Below are 20540 nucleotides of genomic sequence, written 5' to 3' on the forward strand. Positions count from 1 at the left end.
TCTAGGATTTTCCGAAGCCCTGCAGTGCAGGACCGCTGACACCACAGCCAGGCATGCCATGAACAGCTTAAGGCTTCTTTATTAGTCACCGCAAAACACAGTACTGGTCCTGGTGATACTTTCCAGGACCAGAAGAGCAGCATTTCAGGGCTGGAAGATAGGATCCTGAGGTGGGGAGGAGACCTTGGCTTCCGGCTCTGAAGCAGGTTCAAGCTGCTGCTCCAGGGGGTTGGGGTGTGCAGCTGCTTCTAGTGCCTGAAGTACTATGTCAGCATAAGAAATCAGCTCCTGGAAGGAGGAAACAAGCGAACCATTTGTTACAGTGGCTTCAGGATCCAGGAGCAATTACTTTGATGACACCCCCTGACTGGATGGAATCTTTGAGGTGGTCTAACTACCCTTCCCCCTTGGGATTGGATTCAGCCCAGCCACAGGAAGAGAGTCGTAGAAAAGATCACAGGGAGCTCTGGGTCAGTGCCATGTAAGTGTTCTGGCTTGATAGAGGTATCACCATGACTTACCAGGCTAGAAGTAAAACGTCCCCGGATCACCCGGACTAGGTCCTTAATGCCTCCAGACTCCAGCTCTGGCAGGATCTCCTCTGCAGGAGCAGAGTAGGTGATGAGGTTCAGGATCCCTGCCCACCAGCCAGATAAGGTCAGTCGGGTGCTACTTTTGTTTGGAATGAATGAGTGGGAAGTCACAGGGGTTTGAGACCAGGCTCTGGGGCTCCTTCCCTTCCTGCCAGGGAAAGGACAAGGAAAGGGTCCTCACTGTAGGAAGCCAGGTGGGCCAACAGCATGCAGAGGTTCTCAACCACCTCAGGGTCATCCTTGTAGAGCTCGTAGATATCTTGGAGGAGGTAGAGGCCACTGCTGCCTTCTTCCAGTACTGCCACTTTGAAGGCCACCAGTTCTGGGGGAGGGAAGCAAGGGAATTTGGGTTTTTAGTATAGTCTAGCATAGTTCCTTTGCAGCTGCCCTTTCTTCTGAGCCCCCTGTGCCCAGTGTCCCTGGGAAGTAGCATGACTCTGGTCCTAGGGTTGCTGGAAGAGCCCTCTTTGGCCAGGAATCCCAGCCTTCTGTGGAGGAAGCTCCTGAAGTCAGGGCTGTCCCCTGCTCTGGAGAATGTTGAAGAGGTGACTGCACCACTTTGCCTCTCTACAGCCTAGCTTTGCATCCGTTGGCAGCGAGCCCCATGCCCGAGGGAAACACAGCACTTGTGTTCCTCCTCCCGTCAGAGAAATGGAGGCTGTGATGTGGCACTGTGGAGAGGAGCTCTGCTGCAGGTGACCCTCCTCCCCTGCAGCAGTTAACAAGGTTCAGAGGGGCTGAACCTTCCCCACAGGGTGCTGCTTTGTATAAGGGTGTCAGGATAAGTCAGGGGGAGCTAAGATCCCTAACTGATTCCAGGGGGCCCCACCAGCTTGGGTAGTCCAGTAGACTGGCATGAGTAGAACCTAGCAGGAGTGAAACCAAGGAGATAGCTCTTGGAGCAAGGGAGGTAAGTCGTTACCAACCAAGGGTGAGAGCATCCCTGCCATTCACCACTGGTGACCATGACCCGTTCCTGGGCCCAGGGATCTCTACAAAGGACAGCTGTGCCTCTGTGCCAGTACTTAGTGTGAGGCCTGGCATAAGCCTGCACTTAGAGACAGACTTAGATACAGGAAATCCATGCAGCTGTGGGATGTGTATCGGCGGAGATGTGGTCCCAAGACATCAAAATCGAAAAGTCCCAGTGGTATTTCCTGAAAGCTGTTTTTTCCTGTTCCAGTTTGGGGTCACTAGGTGGACATCACTGGAGGGAGCCAGCTTTTGTCCCACCTCCATGGTGGCAACCTGTCTTGTCCCAGACTTACCAGATACCTTTGCAAGGCTGGCCAGGCCACGACAAACATTGTTCACCAGCAGTACTCGGTCAGGGCACAGTTGGATGCTTCTCAGAAACAGCTCTACCACCTTCTCAAACTGACTCTCCTTTATGCAGCCTACAGAGCACAAGCCTTGTTGCCTGATGTGTCCAGGGTCACCCTCCCTGTTACCAAGACCTCAGGCTGCTCACCCAACAATGACAGCAGCCAGAGCACTGCACAGCCAGCCTCAGCTATTTCCACATCCTCGGGATGCTTGGCCAGCACCAAGATGACCACAGGTGAGAACTTCTGCAAGGGCTCTTTGTCCACAGTAGCAGCTAGCACCAGGACAAGGATGGGAGACAACAGGCCAGGTATGAGCAGAAGTACCTGCTGTCTCTGTACCCCTCCACACTGCTCCCTCCCACCAAGAACAACAGAGGAGAATCAAGGGGATAGATGTCCTCAGAGATGGAAACGGGCTTTCCAATGCCACAGTCTGCGGTAGACTCATCAGCAGAGATGAGGACTTTTTGCATTTGTGGCTTCTGCAGTTTTCTGGGGTTGCCATGGCTTGGAGCCCTCTTTCCTAGGGTAAGACAGTATCTAGAAGAGGTGGGAGAGCAGACCTCGGAACCTCCATCCTAAACCAAAAACCAGAACAGGGCATCAAGTTCTGGCTGACCTCTAAAGCCAGGGGCTGCCTACTCATTGCACAAGGCGTCCTGAAGGCCTTCCTCTCTTACCTCACTTGTGTCTCACTGTGCCTATGTGCTAGACTCTCAGAAGAGCCCCAAGGGGCTGGGGTTGCCCTCCTGTGCTTAAGGGATAAGATAGAGAGTAGCAGCAGCTCTCTACCTGTGGGCTGCAACAGACTGAGAACTGTGGTGGTGTTGTGTTCCCCAAAATACTGTGCCCGCTAATAAACTTATCTGGGGTCAGAGACAGAACAGCCACAATATTAAACATAGAGGATAGGCAGTGGTAGCACACGCCTTTAATCCTAGCATTCCAGAGGCAGAAATCCATGTGTTCAAGGATACAGCCAAGCATGGTGACTCACTCCTTTAATCCCAGAGAGTGGTGGTAGAAAGCAGAAAGGTATATAAGGAGTGAGGACCAAAAACTAGAAGCATTTGGCTGATTAAGCTTTTAGCTGGTTAAGCTTCAGGCTTTCAAGCAGCAGTTCAGCTGAGAGCCATTGGGATGAGGACACAGAAGCTTCCAGTCTGAGGAAACAAGACCAGCTGAGAAGTTGGCCAGGTGAGGTTAGCTGTGGCTTGTTCTGTCTCTCTGATCTTCCAAGTGTTCACCCCAATACTTGGCTCCAGGTTTGTTTTATTAATAAGACTCTCTAAGACTCATGCTACAGAGAACTGCTGATACAGAGGCTCTAGCCCAGTGGTTCTCAACCTTCCTAATGCGACCGTTTGATACAGTTCCTCGTGTTGTGGTGACTCCCAACCATACAATTATCTGTGTTGCCACTGTTATGAATCATAATGTAATACCTGTTTTCTGATGGTCTTAGGTGATCTCTGTGAAAGGGTTGTTTGACCCCCAAAGAGGTCGTGACCCACAGGTTGAGAGTTACTACTTTAGCAGGTCTCATGCAGTGGGGCTTGTGGAGGGAGGGCCTTACCATCTATCAGAAGGGACCAGAGCAGGCTTAGGATAGCGAGGCAGATGTCCCTGTCCTCCTGGAAGTGGTACAGTTGCTCTTGGGCAATCTGAAACAACCCCTCTTCCTCCAGCTCTTCAGACAGCAACCCTGTGGACAGCCACAGGCACTTGGAGGAAAGGTATCCAAGAAGCTTTCCCCAACGCTGCCTTTTCCCAGTGGGCTGGTGCAATACCTGGTCTGCCTGGCTGGTCTATTTCATGCCTACCTCTAATACTCTTCTCACTCGAGTGTGCTTAGTGTAGGTGAGAAGTCAGAGACCTGGAGTGGCCCAGTGCCTAGTCTTAACCTGATCTCTTAGCCAGCCATTTGATTCTCGGCCTCTGTCCTCAGCCTTCAAGTAGTGCCCATGGCTGCCATTGAGAGCAGAGAACAGTATGACTATCCATCTTGGGAATGAGCCCCTCTCCTGCCCATCTCCCAAGGCCTCTGTTCTCTCCCTGGATTTTCAGAGCAGAAAGGAAGGGCAGAAGGCCCGCATACTCACCTTGGCTGGAGATGATAGTGAGCAGGTTGTAGACCAATGTGATAAGCCTCTCAGAGTTGGGGTGGCTCCTCAAGGCATTCATCAGGAAAGAGATGATAAAACTGCCCCTTGGGATCTCCGCTTCTGAGTCTTCTGCCAGTGCTGATTGGGCCAGAGAAAGAACATGAGTTAACCCCACAGTTAAGGCTCTAAGGTAGACAAGTGTCCTCCCTCCCTAGTGGGGAACAGCATCACCTCTTTGTATAAAAGAAACAGATCTGCCTATTCTCTAGGCACTGGGCAGGTCTTTGTAAACATGGGACCTTGCTCACCAAGGATGTGGTTGGTGTTCCAATTCCAGCCTCTAAGATCTTCCTGGGTCCTTCCCAATGACTGGGCATGAACATTTAGTATAAAGTATTTGCAAGAAGGCCTGGATTTGATTGCGCTCCCCCCCCCCCCCCCCCCCCCCCCCCCCCCCGCCGCCGCCAAAAAAAAAAGACACAATGTGGTGGTTAGGCCTTCAGTATTAAGACTAGAAAGGTAAAGGGGTAACTAGATGCTCCAAGCTTAAAGATGTAGCTAGTTTTCTTCCTGTTCCTGAGAGCTGGGGGAGGCTTCTACTAAGGACTTTAGTGCAGTGCTGTCCCGTGCTGGCAATCACACACTTCAAGCCTTTCCTGGCTAGGAAAGCGCACTAGACCATCCTGTCCAGCTCCTGGGACATGACTGGAGTACAGTCGAGAGGTCCCAGCAGGCTGGGTCAGGCTCCATGTAGACCTGGTGTAGGCAGACATTCATTATGCCCTCTACCACTCTGAGATGGAGTCACATAGGCACAGAAGGGAACAACAGACTGGAAAGGCAGATGTTGGGGATAGGTGGGAAGTTGGAGGAGCTGCTGAGGCTGAGGACCCAGGAGGGTGGGGCTTCTCCATCCAGTCTGGTGCCTACCTTGGCCCAGAATACGCAGCAGCAGGGAGCAGGTGCTGACCAGAATGTCCAGGATCCTCTCGTGTTGTTTCATGATGCTGATCAACTCCTCCACCAGCTCTGTGGGCCATGGCAGGTCTGCGGAGCACGCAGCACAGGTGAAGCGCAGGAACAGCTGGGCTGTGTGACCCAGACCTGATGCCCAGAGGCTGCTGGGAGCCCACTAGTGAATGAAGAGGGTCCAGGTGAGTGAACACAAGGGCAGAGAAGGACGACCAGCCCACGTGTTCAGAGTTCGTGAAGCACACCATCTGCCAAGGTCCACATTCTGTGTTGTCCAAGCTAACTGAACTCCAGCAGTTCTCCTGCCTCAGCCTCCTGAGTGAAAGACCACAGGCACAATAACAACTTGCCCAGCTCTGCCAAGGCATACACTTGGAGCAGCTTCATGAAGCAGGTCTTCTCAGTCCTCACTTTTAGACAGCAAAGCTGAGAGTCAGTGGTGAGCATTTGGCATTAAATGGCTGTGTGAAGCTAGCCTGTCTGACCCCAGGGCCTGTGGCTGTGACTGTCTTGAGACTTGGCTTGTGATGAGGACGTCAGATTCAGGAACACTGATGCCCAGGAAAAAGCTATAGGAAGTCCACTCTGACAAGGCTGAGGAAGAGACAGCTCCAAGGTGGTGGGTGAGGCCCCCTGTGGGATAATAGCCCCTCTTTTCCAGAAAAGCAAAATCTACCTTATCCTGGGCTTTATCTTGGTCACAGTTTAGCTATAAAAGGGACTTTAGGAGAGTGATGGCTAATATGAAGGGTCTGTTAACTCACTAGGAGTCACACCTCAGCCTCCATGTAACCTCCACTGTCCTAACCACCGAAACAGATCTTTGGTGTCCTTTGGATGTGTTTTGTGGATAGATAGACAAGTAGGAATGGATAAGACGGGTGGGTGGACAGATGGGAGGTTACAGGAAGGAAAGGATGGAGGAAGTGGTGAACTAGCTGGAGGGAAGGGTGTATGGATGGCATACAAGCATGATATTTGAGCAGGAGAGGCAGGAAAGCATGTCTGCGGACATTCAAAATTTCCCAAGAAGCTTAATACCCATCAAAGGGGATGCTGGTAAAGAGCTGTTCTCAAGCATTCTGGTAGGAAGGCAAGTTGGTGTGCTTATGGGGGATGTCTCTGTTATTCGGAGGTACATCTGACAAGCACGTACGGCCACATATGCCAAGTGACTAGTATACCAGGTGACCAATCATGGTGCTGTTTATAACAGTGGAAAACGAGAAGCACCTCAGATGCCCACTGTAGAGATGGTGGGACAGATGGATGAGGCTCTTCAACCAGGTGTGATGGTGCACACTTGTAATTGTAGGCACTCTGTGGGCAGAGGCAGAAGGATCACAAGTTCAAGGACTTTTTGGACTACACAGTGAGTTTGAGACCAGCATGGGCAACTTTGTAAGACTCTTTCCTAAACTTTAAAAACAAACAACAACAAAACCCCCAAAGAGCTGGGGAGGTAGTTCAGCATTGAAGTGGTTAACTAGCATTGTACAAGAATCAGTCTCTAGTACCTCTACAACCCCCAAAAGTGGTCCATCTTTTTTTTTTTTTTTAAAACAAAGCTTTGTCTCCCTATAGGTCAAGCTCACCAGGTCTCCATCCTCTTGCCTCAGCCTTCCTAATGCTAGATGGATTTCCTGTTGACCTTTTGAAATCATGCATAGAAGCCAGCCTCTCTCCTACCCTCCTCTGCTAGTAAGCATGGGATCAGGAAGAATTCCAGTTAGCAGCACTGGCCAGAAGAGCCTGCAGTGAAAGGCTGGCAGTTCCCACCTCCATCCACAATGCTCCATTTCCACCTCCCAGCCTTTCCTGGGAGCCTCTGGGGAAGGTGCAGGACCTTTACCTAGATCTTCCTCTGGCATTGTCAGAAGCTTGTTTAGGGCCCTGAGCTGGACCTCTGGTCGGGTGGAGAAATTCTGCATGACATCTGCAGGAACAAGAGGATATAGGAAACCCTACTGAGGGCCAAGCCATGGGGTGCAGTCCCGAGCCTTGCATCAATTAGGCTACAAGGCAGCACTCCTATCGTCACTTTTCAGAGGAGGGTGCTCAGGCCCAGGAACTCCCCTAAAATCAAATCCAAGTCTTTGGGAGCCTATTAGCCATAGTGCCTGCTGTCATACACTCTGGCACATAGGAAGCACACAGCCAGAGTGATGAAGACACCTGGTGTCCAGGGCATGGAGCCAAAGGGACTCTGGAGAACACGGGCAGTGAACAGGTCTTAACTACACAGGGGACATGTCCAATGAGAGCAGGGGGGCAGGGCACGGGCAGGTCCAGGATACTGAGAGCCAGGGAGGGTATACAGCATTCCGGGAGGAACCTGGAAACTGTTCCCACTCGCTAATCGTGCATAGCAGCAGGTCTAAGACCAAGTTGTGGGAAAGAGACACTAGGCGTCTAAAACTAATGCCAAGGCCACAGCAGCTCCCAGCACTGTCCCATGTCCCCACTGTCACCTAAAACGTTGGCCATGTTGCCTTCTAGTAGCACATCAGTGATGAAAATGGGAACCGCCTGCCGGTGCATGTTCAGAGCAACACAGGAGTTTCTGAAGGAGGTGCTCATGAAGGTGATTCGGATCACATCCCTGGCAGAGGGACAGAGAATACAGGTGGCTTTCCATAGGAGCTTCCCTCTGCCTTGGGCTATGGGTGACCCACAGTGGCAGATACTGAACACCAGCCTTCCTGGTGGGTGGGGGCTCTCTGTCCCAGGTGTATCTAGTAACCATCTTTGTGGTTCCACTTCTAGGGACCTACTCTGTGAAGTCATAGGACTCCCTTTGTGGAAGGGCCCCCAAGGATGGTCCTGGGTCTAGCACTTTTGCCTTCATGCCCCCTTCTTCCTTAAAAACATATGAACATTGGGTGGTGGTGGCACAGGACTTTAATCCCATCACTTAGGAGACAGAGGCAAGTGAATCTCTGAGTTCTAGGCCAGCCTGGTCTACAAAGGGAGTTCCAGAACAGCCAGGGCGGAACAGAAAAACCCTGTCTTGAAAAACAGAGAGAGAAAGTCAAAGGAAATGAGAATAAATTAGCCGGGCGTGGTGGCCCATGCCTTTAATCCCAGTACTTGGGAGACAGAAGCAGGTGGATCTCTGTGAGTTCGAGGCCAGCCTGGTCTACAAAGTGAGTTCCAAGACAGCTAGGGCTATTACACAGAGAAACTCTGTCTCGAAAACCCAAAAACAAAACCAAAACAACAACATGAACAGGTTTTCTGATTGACATTATTAGAACAGAAACTTTTCCTGGGCTCCTGAAAGTGATGTGTGTCCTTGAGGTTGTTCTCCGGCACCCACTGGGAAAGTAGGGCTGCTTGTATCTTTTTTTCAGAGACATATTCAAGCCAGGTACTCACACCTTAATTCTAGTAGTCAGGAAGCTGAGGCAGGAGGATCACTATGGATTCAAAGCTAGCTTGGGCCACAGAGTGAGACCCAATTTCAAAACCAAAACCCCAAATCCCCAGCATCTATCTATTCAAGATTAGGGCTGCCAGGTAGCTGAGGAATGTGTGTAGACAAATCAGGACAGCTTCCTGTGTGTGAAGGTGGGGAGGTGCTCAAAGGTCCACTGATGGGTTAAGAGAAGACCCAGCCCTGAGCTCACTTGATGGCTAGTCGATCCGAGGGTTTAATGTGCAGCATGAAGGGCAGAAGCAAACAGAAGATCTCTGCTCCGGGGATCTGCCTCTCCTCCATGGTCTTCAGGATGGGCTTCAGGCTGCCTGGGTGATGGCGGATGCCCTTCCTCAGATGCATGGCTTCTGTGTCCTTTGAGGAAAGAGGGCATCTGACTTGGACTTTCCTTAGCCATGAAGAAGACTGCTGCTGTCAATGTTCCTTCACCAGGCTGAGCAAGAGCTGAGGCAGGGGTCTGGGGAAAGTGAGCATACTGTAGCCTGCATGGAACAGAGGGAAGGTCAGGGTGGCATGGTTAGTAGGATGAGGGCAGGTGGCTTCTCCATGGGAAGCTCACGTTCAGGAAGGAGCAGGTGGCCATGTCTAGAATGATGCAGCCCAGGGACCAGATGTCAGATTTGCAGGTGAAGGAGAATTTGAGAGCTTCAGGAGCCATCCAGGACTTCTGGCAGGGGTCTGTGGGCAGGACCAAGGTGGGAGAACCACTGAGTCCTATGCTCGCTCCCTGGGGACAGGGAACAGAACAGAGCAAACCTGCCCAGCACTACCACTCCCCTTTTTAGTGTTTGGAGAGAGGACCCCCTGTACCCCAGATTGGCCTTGAACTCCTGATCTTCCTGCCTTCACCTCCCAGTGCTGAGACTTCAGGCTTGCTCCATCACACGCAGCTATATTGTCCCCATTTTAATGGTCCTTTGCAAGGACTTAAGTCAGGAGCCCGGCAGTCACCCTCCTTGGGTGAGATGAGAAGTGTAAGCTGCAGGCAGTTGAGGCCACTGTTATGACAGACCTTAACCTTTACCAAGGAGGCTTGTCTGTCCGGGCAAGTGTCTGCCAGGCTCGCCCGAGGGCCTGCCTGTCTGTGTGGCAACAGGCAGGAGATGGGAGAGCCATGTTCCAGAAAAACTAAAGTGTGGCCCTCTTTGAACAGCTTATCCCCTCTAAATGTCAGGACCTCAGGGCAAAGTTCTGGCTGCCCTGCCTTCTTCCTAAACATAAACCCTGCAGAAAGAACCGAAAGTACAGCGCCCTTGCCCTGTCCTATCAGCGTGCCTGAACTTGGGTAGTCACTCCATTTCCCAGCCAAACAGCAAAGGGCCAGACTCCAAGGACACACACCATTGACACCTCCAAACAACCCTTCCATGTACCCACCTAATCACCAACTCACCCACCCACACTCTGTGTGCCAAGGACAACCACTGCCACCGCAGGACTCGGAATTCCCTTCCAGGGTTGCTGTCTATCTGAGACAGCTGTTACAGACTTGATACTCTACCCCTTTTACCCTACCATCTTTTCATCCCCTGGGCTACTTCAGGCCTCTGTGTAACCTGCATGGTCAGTGCCTATATCCCTGAGGACTTCTGTACCCCCAAATACAGCTTTTGTCCTTCTTGGGTGCTCTCTTCCCCACAAGAATCAACATCTTTGGAGGACCACAACCATAGCTTTGTTCCCCAGGGCTCTCTCTCACATGTTGGTGTCCTTTGGACCCTGCACCTTACCCACAGAGGCATGTCTGTTGTGTTATGCCCTTGATAGGGAGTCTCTGGACCTTCTGAGCCAAAGAACCCAGCCCAAGGGTAGCCACTGCCCTCTGGGTGCCAAGAGCCACCACCTCCCTTGCCATTCATTCCTAGTCCCCCTCCCCCCAGCCACCTTCTTCTGCTCGGACATTCCACTTGGCTTCATGGGTCATCAGTGCCTGGGAGCTCAAGTCCTGCAGTTTACAGTAGTTGTCATTGATAAGGGCGATGTTGGAAGGCTTCAGGTTCCTGCAACCAAAAGCAGGGACCCCTGGTGCCATGCAGCTGCCTGGGTAGGGCTAGCACATGCCTGAGCCTTAAGCCTGCTCTCCCAACCCAGTTCTAGCCCTTTTCACTCTTCAAGAAAATGCCCTGCTCAGCCCACTTATTAAATAATTATTTCTTAAAACATGACGTCTACTCGGTTTCTATACATTAGGGAAGACCCCCCCCCCCCCCCCGCACTGTAAGTACAAACACCCAAACCTGAAGTTCCTCATTAGAGAAGGTATCCATTATTCTGTACATCTGGTGACATTAACATGGGAACCCATTCTCTTTGCACATGTGGCCCATGTAGGGGGAAGCTGTTTCCCAGATCTTCCCACCATAGATCTTGGGCCTGAAAGCTGGGTTCAGGGGTCAAAGGCTGGACCTGGATTGCAGCAACTTATACTGGCCTGTCCAGAGGCTGTGCCACTGCCGGCAACCTCACCTCTCTTCCTTGGCATCTTATCTCTGTTTCCTTGCCCTTTAGAACCACCCTGCCTGGCCCCCACACTCCCACAGCCCTGTGCCTTTGGCGTGAGTCAGGCGCTCAGAGGCTTCCTGGGGAGGTGCCCTGTTCTCTCAGAAAAGAGGAAGGGGAGCTCACAGAAGATGCTCCATCCTGCCCAGATCTGTCCCCCGGGCCTTGGCATCTGGACCTGGGGGTTTGGTCAGTCTCCAGAGGAGGCCCCATCACCTATGAATGATGTTCAGCTGGTGTAGGTACTCCACCGCGTCCAACACTTGGCTCAGCATGGTATGCATCCACTGAGGAAGAAGTTGGGGATGTGACATTGGAAGGGGCCTGGGAACTCCCTAAGGGGAGGTCTCTGCAGAGCTTTGTATGATCATACAGTCAGTGGGACAGTGACAGTGCTGGAGATGCTGGGTGCTGTGGGGCTGCCAGTGGCCACTCTGTGGGCCATGCTGCTCATGGAAGATGGCCCCTGTGGGTACTACATATGCTGAAGCCTCAGTGCCTGTCAGAGCTTGCACTTTATGCTGTTAGAGTGAAAAGAGCCTGTGAGAACATCATGGGAGTAACAAAATGCACTTAGTGCTTGGGGCTACCATTTTCAAACAATGTACCTAGGACTCCGGAGTCCCACATTAGGATTTAGAGACACCCTGAGGTGCCAGAGACTGGCTGGGTAGCAGGAAGCCCACATCCTCCCACTGTGGCCCCTATCCTGATAGAGGAGCTCATTTGATGGTTCTGTGAACATTTCTGTTTCCCAGATTTCCACCAATGACAAAGGTGCAAGCCCATTCCAGAGCCTGCCCCCGAGGCGCAGGCAATGCAATGAGCTACATGCCCCCTATGAGTCTCTCGGGGAGATGGTGTCTGGCCCACAGGAGCACAGAAATTCCCAGTAAAGTGTGCTCATGTCATCTTGGGAGGGTAAAAGTGAAAGTTTATAAGCTTCTAGAAGAAAACTAAGGAAGGCCCCATGACCTGGGGTAGGGAAGGCTGTCTAAGCCAGGACCAAAAGGGCCTGACCACAGGGAGGATATCCACCAACTGGCCTCCATTACACTGAGAACTGCCTTTCACAAGGTGATAGCAAACAAATGAACTGGCAAGCCCCAGACTGGGTAGGGATATATGGACACTGATATCCACCATATGTAAAAGAATGTCTACAAATCAATAAGAAAAAAACCAATTTGAATGGACAGAGGATTCAAACAGGCATAGAAGAAGAATTCTGAATGGCCAACATGTTGCTGGATGTGGTGAAGGAGGCCTATAATCCCAGCACTGAGAATGTGGAGTCAGGAGTATCAGTTCAAGATCATCCTTAACTAGTGAGTCCATGGTCATCTCAAAAACAAAACAAAAAACACAACATAACAAACCAAAAAAAAACCACATATCTAAAATGTGCTTGCCAGGTCTACTGATAGGGAGGTGCAAATTAAAGTCATAACAAAATGTCACTCACCCCTGAACTCTTGACAGGGAAAAGACAGGCCCAATGATGATTGGCCAGAGGGCCATATGGAAAGGGAACCCTCTCTGCTTCTGGGGAAAGTAAACCCTGACCAACCAGCTTCTGCTAGAACCTCCTGAAGCCACATCCCCTGCTGTCTGACCCAGCAACCCAGTCCTAGACGATTAGGCAAGAAACACTAGCCCTTCCACAATGCTCCTGGCAGCCTTACTCTACAGCCCTGAACTGGGGGTGACCAACGGCTCATCAGTGCAGGAGAAGCAGACCCACTGAGCACTGCCTTGCCATGAACAAAGGTGTCTAGCTGACCACAGGGAGAATCAGGGCATGGCTAGACCTCAGAGGCATGGGGCTGAGTAAACGAGTATTCAGTTTTGAGCCACACACTGAACTCATCTTGATAATTTTAGGAAGTGCATTACAGTCTTTGGAGGCAGAGCCCCATCAGTTGCTTCTGCCTTAGAACCTTCTGGGTCCTAAGGATGTCTAACCCTTAGCACAGGGTGGTGGCTGCGGCTGCTAGTGCTGTGTGCACATTTGCAGTGCATCAAGATAAATGCAATTGAGATATGTGCATATAGTGGCATAATGCCTCTGCACATGTAAGAGAAACCTAAGGCCAGACCCTTCAGTTCCTCTGTCTCCTACTACAGGGGCCTTAAGTGGTATAGGTTTAGGTAGCCCGCAAACCTGGTGGCCCAGAGTGTCTCTTACCTCAGAGTCAATATTCTCGCCCATCTTCCTCTTACTTTCCATGATAGTCTGGAAGGTTCCTTGGGGGGTATAGTCCATCACCAGGCAGAGGAACAGAGAGGAGATCTGTCAGAACACAAGGCCCCGTAACCAGCTGCCCAAAGTCTGGGCCTGGGGGTTGTGTAGGACCTCTTGCTCCAGGGCATCTTCCAATGGCCATCATCTGTGGTGGCAATGGTAGCACTGCCCAGTGGGGACCCCTTGCTCTCTTGCTCCCATTCCTGTGCTGTACCACATCAGGCCTTGTTAGTTGACCTTTCCTGAAAGTTGCAGTTGTTCCTGGCCTCGGCACATGCAGAGCCCTTTGTGGAACGGTCTTTACCCCTCGATTGCAGGATAGTTCCTCTCTTAAGACTCTGGGAGCTCCTCTGAGTATCCTACCCTGCTCAGGGCCCAGTATGTGGCCAATGGCCAGCTCTGTTTCCTCCAGTGAAACATCCTCTCTGAAAGCTTCAGGGTGCTTGGGAGACTCTGGAGGATTCATGCAGTGAGTGCCATCCCTAGCCCCGAGTTGTCAGCCTAGCAAGGAAAGATGGAGATAGGACACAGTAGAGGCCCCTCAGTCCCCTCTGATCCTTCTGGAGGTGTGATTTCGGAGAACTCTACTCATTGCAAAGACAAAAAGTCCTGTTGCCAATAGGGCACAGGTCTGGGAAGCCCCACTTAGGATCCACTAACTGTGAGGCACTGGGGCTTCAGACCCCATCATGAAATGAAAGTAGTGTTCCCACCCTGCTCTACTATCTAGTAACCTGTTCTGGAGCCATGGGAGTAAGGAGTCTACAGCTTTGGGACAACTGGGGGAGGAGGCAGAAGAGCAGCTTCCTAGTTTCAGCCCCTTCTACAGAAGCCAAAACCCCACCATTAAAGATGCAGTCTGGAGCCTAACACCGGACCTCCAGCTTTAGCTGTCTTCTACCCGAGGAACCCAGAAGTAGTTGCTCTTAGCCTCAGCTTCCTATTTTGTGAAATGGGCTGACAGGCCTCCCTGTGGTGAGGTTGTTAGGGGATCATTTGAGATCACCCACAGGACTCAGGCAATGCCGGCCTCTCTGTGTGCTGTCAGCTGCGGGGCTGTAGGTGTTTCAACCCACCTCACTGTTCCACATGATGAACATCTCATGGTACAGAGAGATGTTGGGGTGCTGGAGCTTCAGCAGGGGCATCAGCTGTACAGAGAGGGAACAGAGTGTCTCAGCCAGTACTGCTCTGCTACATATTTTCAAGCTCTGCTACATATTTCAATGAAGAGATGGGCCACCAGCTGCGCGCGCGGGGGGGGGGGGGGGGGGGGGGGGGGGGGGGGGGGGGCATGATGTGGATGCAAGGAAGCTGTGCAGCCTGCTGGAGAGAGGCCAGGAGGCTGGTGTGGGTCTCCAGAATGGGGTGATCGTGCTATGTGACCAAGACTTGTTCGTCAACCTTTCTAAGCCTCACAAGTACATATACAAATGGTGACAGGCTGGGGTGTAAGTTCAGGAATAGAGCCCTTCTCTTGCATGCATAGAGCCCTAGATTTGATACCCAGCACAACCCTAACCACCAATGAATTGGTGCAGACCCAGAGGGGTGCCAGGAGAGGAAACAGCCAGGCTGGGCTGGAGAAGGTGCTGTGCAAAGTCACAGTGAGAAAAGTACTTAGGAAATAAACCCAATCAGGCAGCAGAAATGGCCTCCTGGACATATTGCCAGATGGGCAATGACTTTGCCTGGAAACTGGATGGGAAAGCACCTGGCTTGGCAGATGTGAATGGGAATGGACAACAAGGCAGTGTGATGGTGGAACCTCCCATGCTCTTTCCACATGTCAGAATATGACCAGGTCCTTCCCTGCCCCACTGACACTGTGTGTGACACATGAGATGTTGACTGGCAACGTGCAAGGGCAGGCAACTCCAGAAGGAAACCAACTCACAAGTGACCGTCATGGAGGAGGAGACACCTCTCACCTCGGGTGAGATTTCTAGAAAGGCTCAAAGAAACTGCTCATAGGTGCTGTCCATAAAGCTGGTACCTGTCTCACCTGTGGCTGTGTGAGGGTAATTAATCATCCTCTCGCCCTTCCCTGACTCCTTCCTCTTTCCCTGCCTTGCATATTTGAGGCTGGTGCTTTACCACAGAGTCACATCTCAGCCCTTGGGCTGGAACCTCACAGTGCAGTCGAGGCTGCCCTCAAGATCCAGTCAGTGCCAGGACTGTGGGTGTGCACTAGCACACCCAATTCATTAGCTAGTTGACATTTTCTTTGTAAACATTTTCTCCGTGTGTCTCCCAAATTTGTACTGTTCTTCTTTTATAACTAGAAGAAAAAAAAATTTTTCCAGTGCTGGGGATAGTACCCAGGGCTCTGAGCAATTGAGGCATATGCCCCACCACTGAACTACAGCCCCAACCCTAAAGAAAAACATCTTCAGCAACTGTGAGATGGCCCAGTGAGTAAAGGCACCAGGAGAGAACCAACTCCCCAACGATGTCTTTTGAACTGCTCGAGTGTGCTATGAGTCACACATATGCACATGTACACACACACTAAACAAATGTAAAGAAAACAAGAATTTTTTTTTTCCAGACAGGGTTTCTTTGTGTAGCCTTGGTTGTCCTGGAACTAGCTCTGTAGAACCAGACTGGCCTCGAACTCAGAGATCTGCCTGTTGCTGCCTCCTGAGTGCTGGGATTAAAAGCATGTGCCACCACTGTCCAAAAAGAAGATTTTCTTAAAAAGATGGTTACTGGGGATCGTCAAGATGGCTCAGCAAGTTAAAGTGCTTACTTTGAAAACTTGACAATCGAGCCAGGTGTGGTGGTACATGCTTTTAATCCCAGCACTCGGGAAAAAGCACAGGCAGGAGGATCACTGCGAATCTGAGGCCAGCCTGATTTATATGATGAGTTCCAGGACAGCCAGGGCTACATAGTGAGATCCTGTCTCAAAAACAAAACAAAAAGAAAACATGACAATCTGAGTTCAGCCTCCAGAACCCACATACAGGTGGAGGGAGAAGTGACTCCACAGAGTTGTCCTCTGACCTCCACACATGGCTATGCATGTGCTTTTTGTCCCCCTCCAACAACAGTCATAAATAAATACAATATAAAAAGATGGTTAGTGGTAGAGCAGCCATTAGGGGACTGGTGTCCCAAGGGGCAATTAAGAGGTGGCTGTCCTGAGCATGGACTCCCTTTCTGACCACTGCAGGCTTCCCTTCACCCTGTCACTCAGCAAGTGAGCACCAAATGCAGTTCCTGTATTTGCTGAGTCCTGATCCTCTCCGGGAAACCACTGATTATTACCTCCTCCAGGGCCTCATTGGCGTGATGCTCATCAATACACTCCACCTGTAGGGCAGAGGAAGACAAGCTCAATGCAAGTGTGTGGTGAACAATGGCTGTTAGTACCGCTGCTGAGTGATCACTGTCACCGTCATTATCAAGCCACCACCACCACCCCCACTACCACCATCGCCATATCTACAACCACCACCCCCGACCTTCACCCCCACCACCACCATCACCATATCTACGACCACCACCCCGACCTTCACCACCACCACCACCATCACCATATCTACGACCACCACCCCGACCTTCACCACCACCCCACTACCACCAGCTCTACCACTTCTGCCTTAGCTTTGACCTCCTTCTCCACCGCCACATCAACTACCGGCTCCCACACTAGTACCATCATCGCCACCACTGCCATTTCTAGGAAAGTTAGTCAAACATAGTAAAATCTTTGACTGGGCATAGTGGCATGTGCTTATAATCCCAGTGCTTAGGAGGCAGAGGCAGGAGATCTCTGTGAGCTTGAGGCTCATAAAAAACCTAGTCCAGTCCTGCCTCAAAACCAAACCAAACCAAAACAAAATGAAACAAAAATCCCAAAATACTTATTCTAAAACAACGTAAAGAACAAATTGAACCAGTGATGCTGGGGACAGGATTTAGCTCAGTGATGTAGTACTGCATGCTTTTAATCCCAGCACTCTGGAGGAAGAGGCAGGCAGATGGATCTCTGTGAGTTTGAAGCCAGCCTGGTCTACACAGTGATTTCCAGGACAGCTCGGGCTACATAGAGAGGTCCTCAAACAAAACAAAACAATTAAACCAGTAAAATCTTTCAATAGTTCCTGAAGTCCTACTCCATGGATTTTTTTTACCCCAGGAAGTTATATGTGCTCAAGAGGGAAAGACCCTATAAAGATCTCTGAAGATGTTTATCACAGAGGTTCATACTGGTAAAACAAGGCAAGCTAAGCCGTATGAGGGGACAGGCTGGGCCAACTACAGCACACGAAGCAGGACTAGTTGGGAGGAGACACAGCTATCAGATAGAGAGGAGGAAGCCGTGGTGACATGAGACAGTGTCACTATATGAGATGTTATCAACCTCAGTACCGTTCTTACAATCATATAAGAGACTGGAAAGACACAGACTCCTGCCTATAACCCCTGACCTGGTTTTTATTTAGAAAAACCAGGCAGCTAGTTTTACTTGTGTGTTTGTTGAGACAAGGTCTTACTGTGTAGCCCAAGCTGGCCTTGAACTCCAGCTCTACTAGTCTTCCCCCCCACCCAAATGCTGGGGGTATAGTAGTGTGCCATCATGTCTGGTGTGGCTAGCTTGTAAAAAACTCTTTTAATTGCTCAGAAGACAGGCAGCTACTTTGGCCACTGGCGTGTGAGACAAGGCAGCTGACCCCACAGCTAAGCCCTGGGCTGAAGCTGCTGGGAGGCCTGGCAGAATATGGTCAGGCCCCCATCCCCAAGGTTCCTGTCACCACCCCAGAGGAAGGTGTACAAGGGACTTATACAGCAGCCACTCCTCTCTAGGGTGCTCCTGTGGGCCTACATCCCACCCCAGCTGTGCTAGTTATGTGCCCTTTGCTCAGTCTCTGTGATCCTCTACCCCCCCAACCCCACCCCCTTGGTAAGACCAATGGCCCTGTCCTAGGTAGAACTGTGCTACTGCTTATCAAATTCAAATCCTTTCAGAAACTGCAACCCTGGTGAGGATGGGACTCCTGAGTTTCACTATTTCTGGCTGGGGAATGGGGGTACTTGTTCTGGGTTGGCAGGATTGGTAGGTCCAGTGAGATGACAGCAGGCATGCAGACAAGCATCGTGGTTAGTGGAGTAAAACTTAGCATTTCTCCTCACCAAGGTGTGTGGGGGGAGGGCAGGGGCAGGGACAAAGAGGGAATTCCAGGAAGTCTCATGATACAGCCCAACCAGGCTTGTCTGGGGGATCTTCTGGAAGTCTGTGAGACCTCTCTAAGCTGGGATTTGGGAGAGCCACTGTTACAGACTGTATCCCATGACTCATGGGGCTCTGTTCCTTACCTGTTTTATCACGTACTTGGTGTCGGTTTCCATTTCCTCCACCACCAGGTTCACTCCCAAGGCCCCAGGACTGCATTCTTGCAAAATCTACCCTCAGGGAAGAGAGAGACTTTGAGGAAGTGCACACTGCTCTGTATTTCCCACATGTGCTGACTGCACACTGGGCCCCCCCAAAGCAAGCATCTTCTCTCAATTTTGCTGTGGAGGAAATGGCCTCAGGTGACCGAGAAGTCCTCCATGGTGGTGGAGCCAATACAATCTCCCTCGAAACCCATTCTGGAACGCTTATTTTATAGCCTCATGACTCTCTCCCAGACTGCAGGGACAGCCTGACAGTAAGAGCAAGCTGCCCTGGGACAAGGGATTTAGTGGTCCTAAACCACAGTGACACCACCTTCCAGCATCCTTCTCCAAGGAGAGCATCCCAACAAGGCCCTGTAATTGGTGAAGCTGGCACTGTCACAGCCTCCTTCAGGGCTCAGCACTGCAGAAGGTAATGCACAGCCACCCTCTGTGGCCTGTACTGGTGCTAGCTACCTACAATTTACCTGAGAGATACTGAGGCCTAGGGAGCAAGGTCCTTGCCTGAGTATAGCACTCTGGCGTCTGAGCCAGAGCTTGTGATGGAAGCCACACCCTCAGAGCTGGTTTAGTAAGCCAGAACTCTGTGAAGGTCAGGGCTGTGGGGTATAGGTGTCTGAGATCTCTGAGTGCTGAGGCAGTTATCCGGGTGGGGGAAGGGGACAAGATACCTAGAGGCAGTACAGGAAGGACAGATAGAATCAGGGAGTCCTTGGAAATCAGCCCAGGCCTGTAGGCAGTGGATCAGACCACAACATAAAAACTATTTTATTATTATTATTTTAAAAGTTTCTGGCAGCCGGGCGGTGGTGGCGCACGCCTTTAATCCCAGCACTCGGGAGGCAGAGCCAGGCGGATCTCTGTGAGTTCGAGGCCAGCCTGGGCTACCAAGTGAGTTCCAGGAAAAGGCGCAAAGCTACACAGAGAAACCCTGTCTCGAAAAACCAAAAAAAAAAAAAAAAAAGTTTCTGGCTACCAGAAGTGCATCTGCTTGGCTAATGCCTCTAAGCCTTCTCAGAGAATACTGCAAAAGGGAGGAAAATCTAACCCATGAAAGCAAAGCTTTTATAGCTGAGTCTAACATTTAATGAGGCTGACACTTTAGGTAAACGGCAGTTTAAAAAAAAATCCATTCAATGTTTTTGTTCTCAGTGTTCTGCCGCTAGACCTCAGCATACAGACACACGGAGGGAAGGGCACACGCACCATTCTCCAACCAGAGGTCAGATTGGGGGTTGGTCATCATTTTAGAGAGGGAAACTGAGGCCTGGAGAAGGGCTCGGAGAAAGTCACTTGAGGGACTATGGGGTCAGATTGTGTGGCCCTCAACCTGTCCCCGCTGCCCACGGACCCTGGGCAGCACCTGATACTTTTCCATGGTATCTCGAGGAGACACTCTATGCCTCACTGTCCCTCTGCTGGGTACACGGAAGACAGTCAATCCCCTCGAGCCAGGCCGGTAGTCGGACCCTCAACTGAGCATGCTCAGTAGTAACTACCCCGTGTGCCCACCCAACCCCCCTCAACCCCACTATCTGACTTCGATGACTCTGGGCGTGTCTGCCTATCCCTTTGGCACGCACACGGCGTCTTCGTACTCCGCCCCTTAAAGAAGCCGCAGAGAATAGGGCGCCACGAACGGGACGAAGGGCGGGGCCCGGTGTGTTGGGTTGGGTGGAGGGCGGGGCATGTACTGTGACGACAAGGGTAGGCGTGGCCTCAAGCTCCACAGGCGGGAGCTGTGGGTGGCAGGAAGTCTAGCGCGGTAGGCGGGGCCTGTTATACCGTGAGCGTGTAAAGTGGGCAGGGCTTCGGGTTCTACGGGAGATAGGGCTGGAGGAGGCCCGCAGGGGCTATAGGGGGCGGGGCCTGGAGCGGAGGGGGCGGGGCATGTCTATAAAGGGCGGAGCGCCGGCGGGCGGCCCCTTGAGCGTGGAGGGCGGGGTCTGGAGC

At 51.4% G+C, this 20540-nt stretch overlaps 1 protein-coding gene and 1 long non-coding RNA gene across 2 annotated transcripts; one reads left to right on the forward strand and one right to left on the reverse strand.

Annotated features, from left to right (window-relative positions):
- Positions 1-83: 83 nt before the first annotated feature.
- Stkld1 (serine/threonine kinase like domain containing 1) lies at positions 84-20231 on the reverse strand. The gene is made up of 19 exons (XM_052724358.1): positions 19951-20231; positions 18507-18593; positions 16455-16499; positions 14258-14332; positions 13125-13229; positions 11153-11223; positions 10322-10437; positions 8997-9115; positions 8628-8791; positions 7470-7600; positions 6851-6934; positions 4957-5073; positions 4024-4164; positions 3498-3626; positions 2065-2193; positions 1862-1990; positions 775-915; positions 522-601; positions 84-288 (listed from the first exon to the last, which is right to left on the reverse strand). Exons 1-19 carry the CDS (start codon positions 19963-19965, stop codon positions 145-147), a joined length of 2022 nt encoding a protein of 673 aa, XP_052580318.1. The 5' UTR covers positions 19966-20231; the 3' UTR covers positions 84-144.
- On the forward strand, positions 177-3173 carry LOC128101320 (uncharacterized). Its single transcript, XR_008215051.1, has 2 exons — positions 177-1288; positions 1990-3173. It is a non-coding gene; the product is annotated as an uncharacterized LOC128101320 (long non-coding RNA).
- Positions 20232-20540: the final 309 nt, after the last annotated feature.

The sequence above is a fragment of the Peromyscus californicus genome, unplaced genomic scaffold, assembly GCF_007827085.1.
Source record: "Peromyscus californicus insignis strain IS unplaced genomic scaffold, ASM782708v3 Scaffold_7__1_contigs__length_154581171, whole genome shotgun sequence".
Classification (NCBI taxonomy): Eukaryota; Metazoa; Chordata; class Mammalia; order Rodentia; family Cricetidae; genus Peromyscus; species Peromyscus californicus.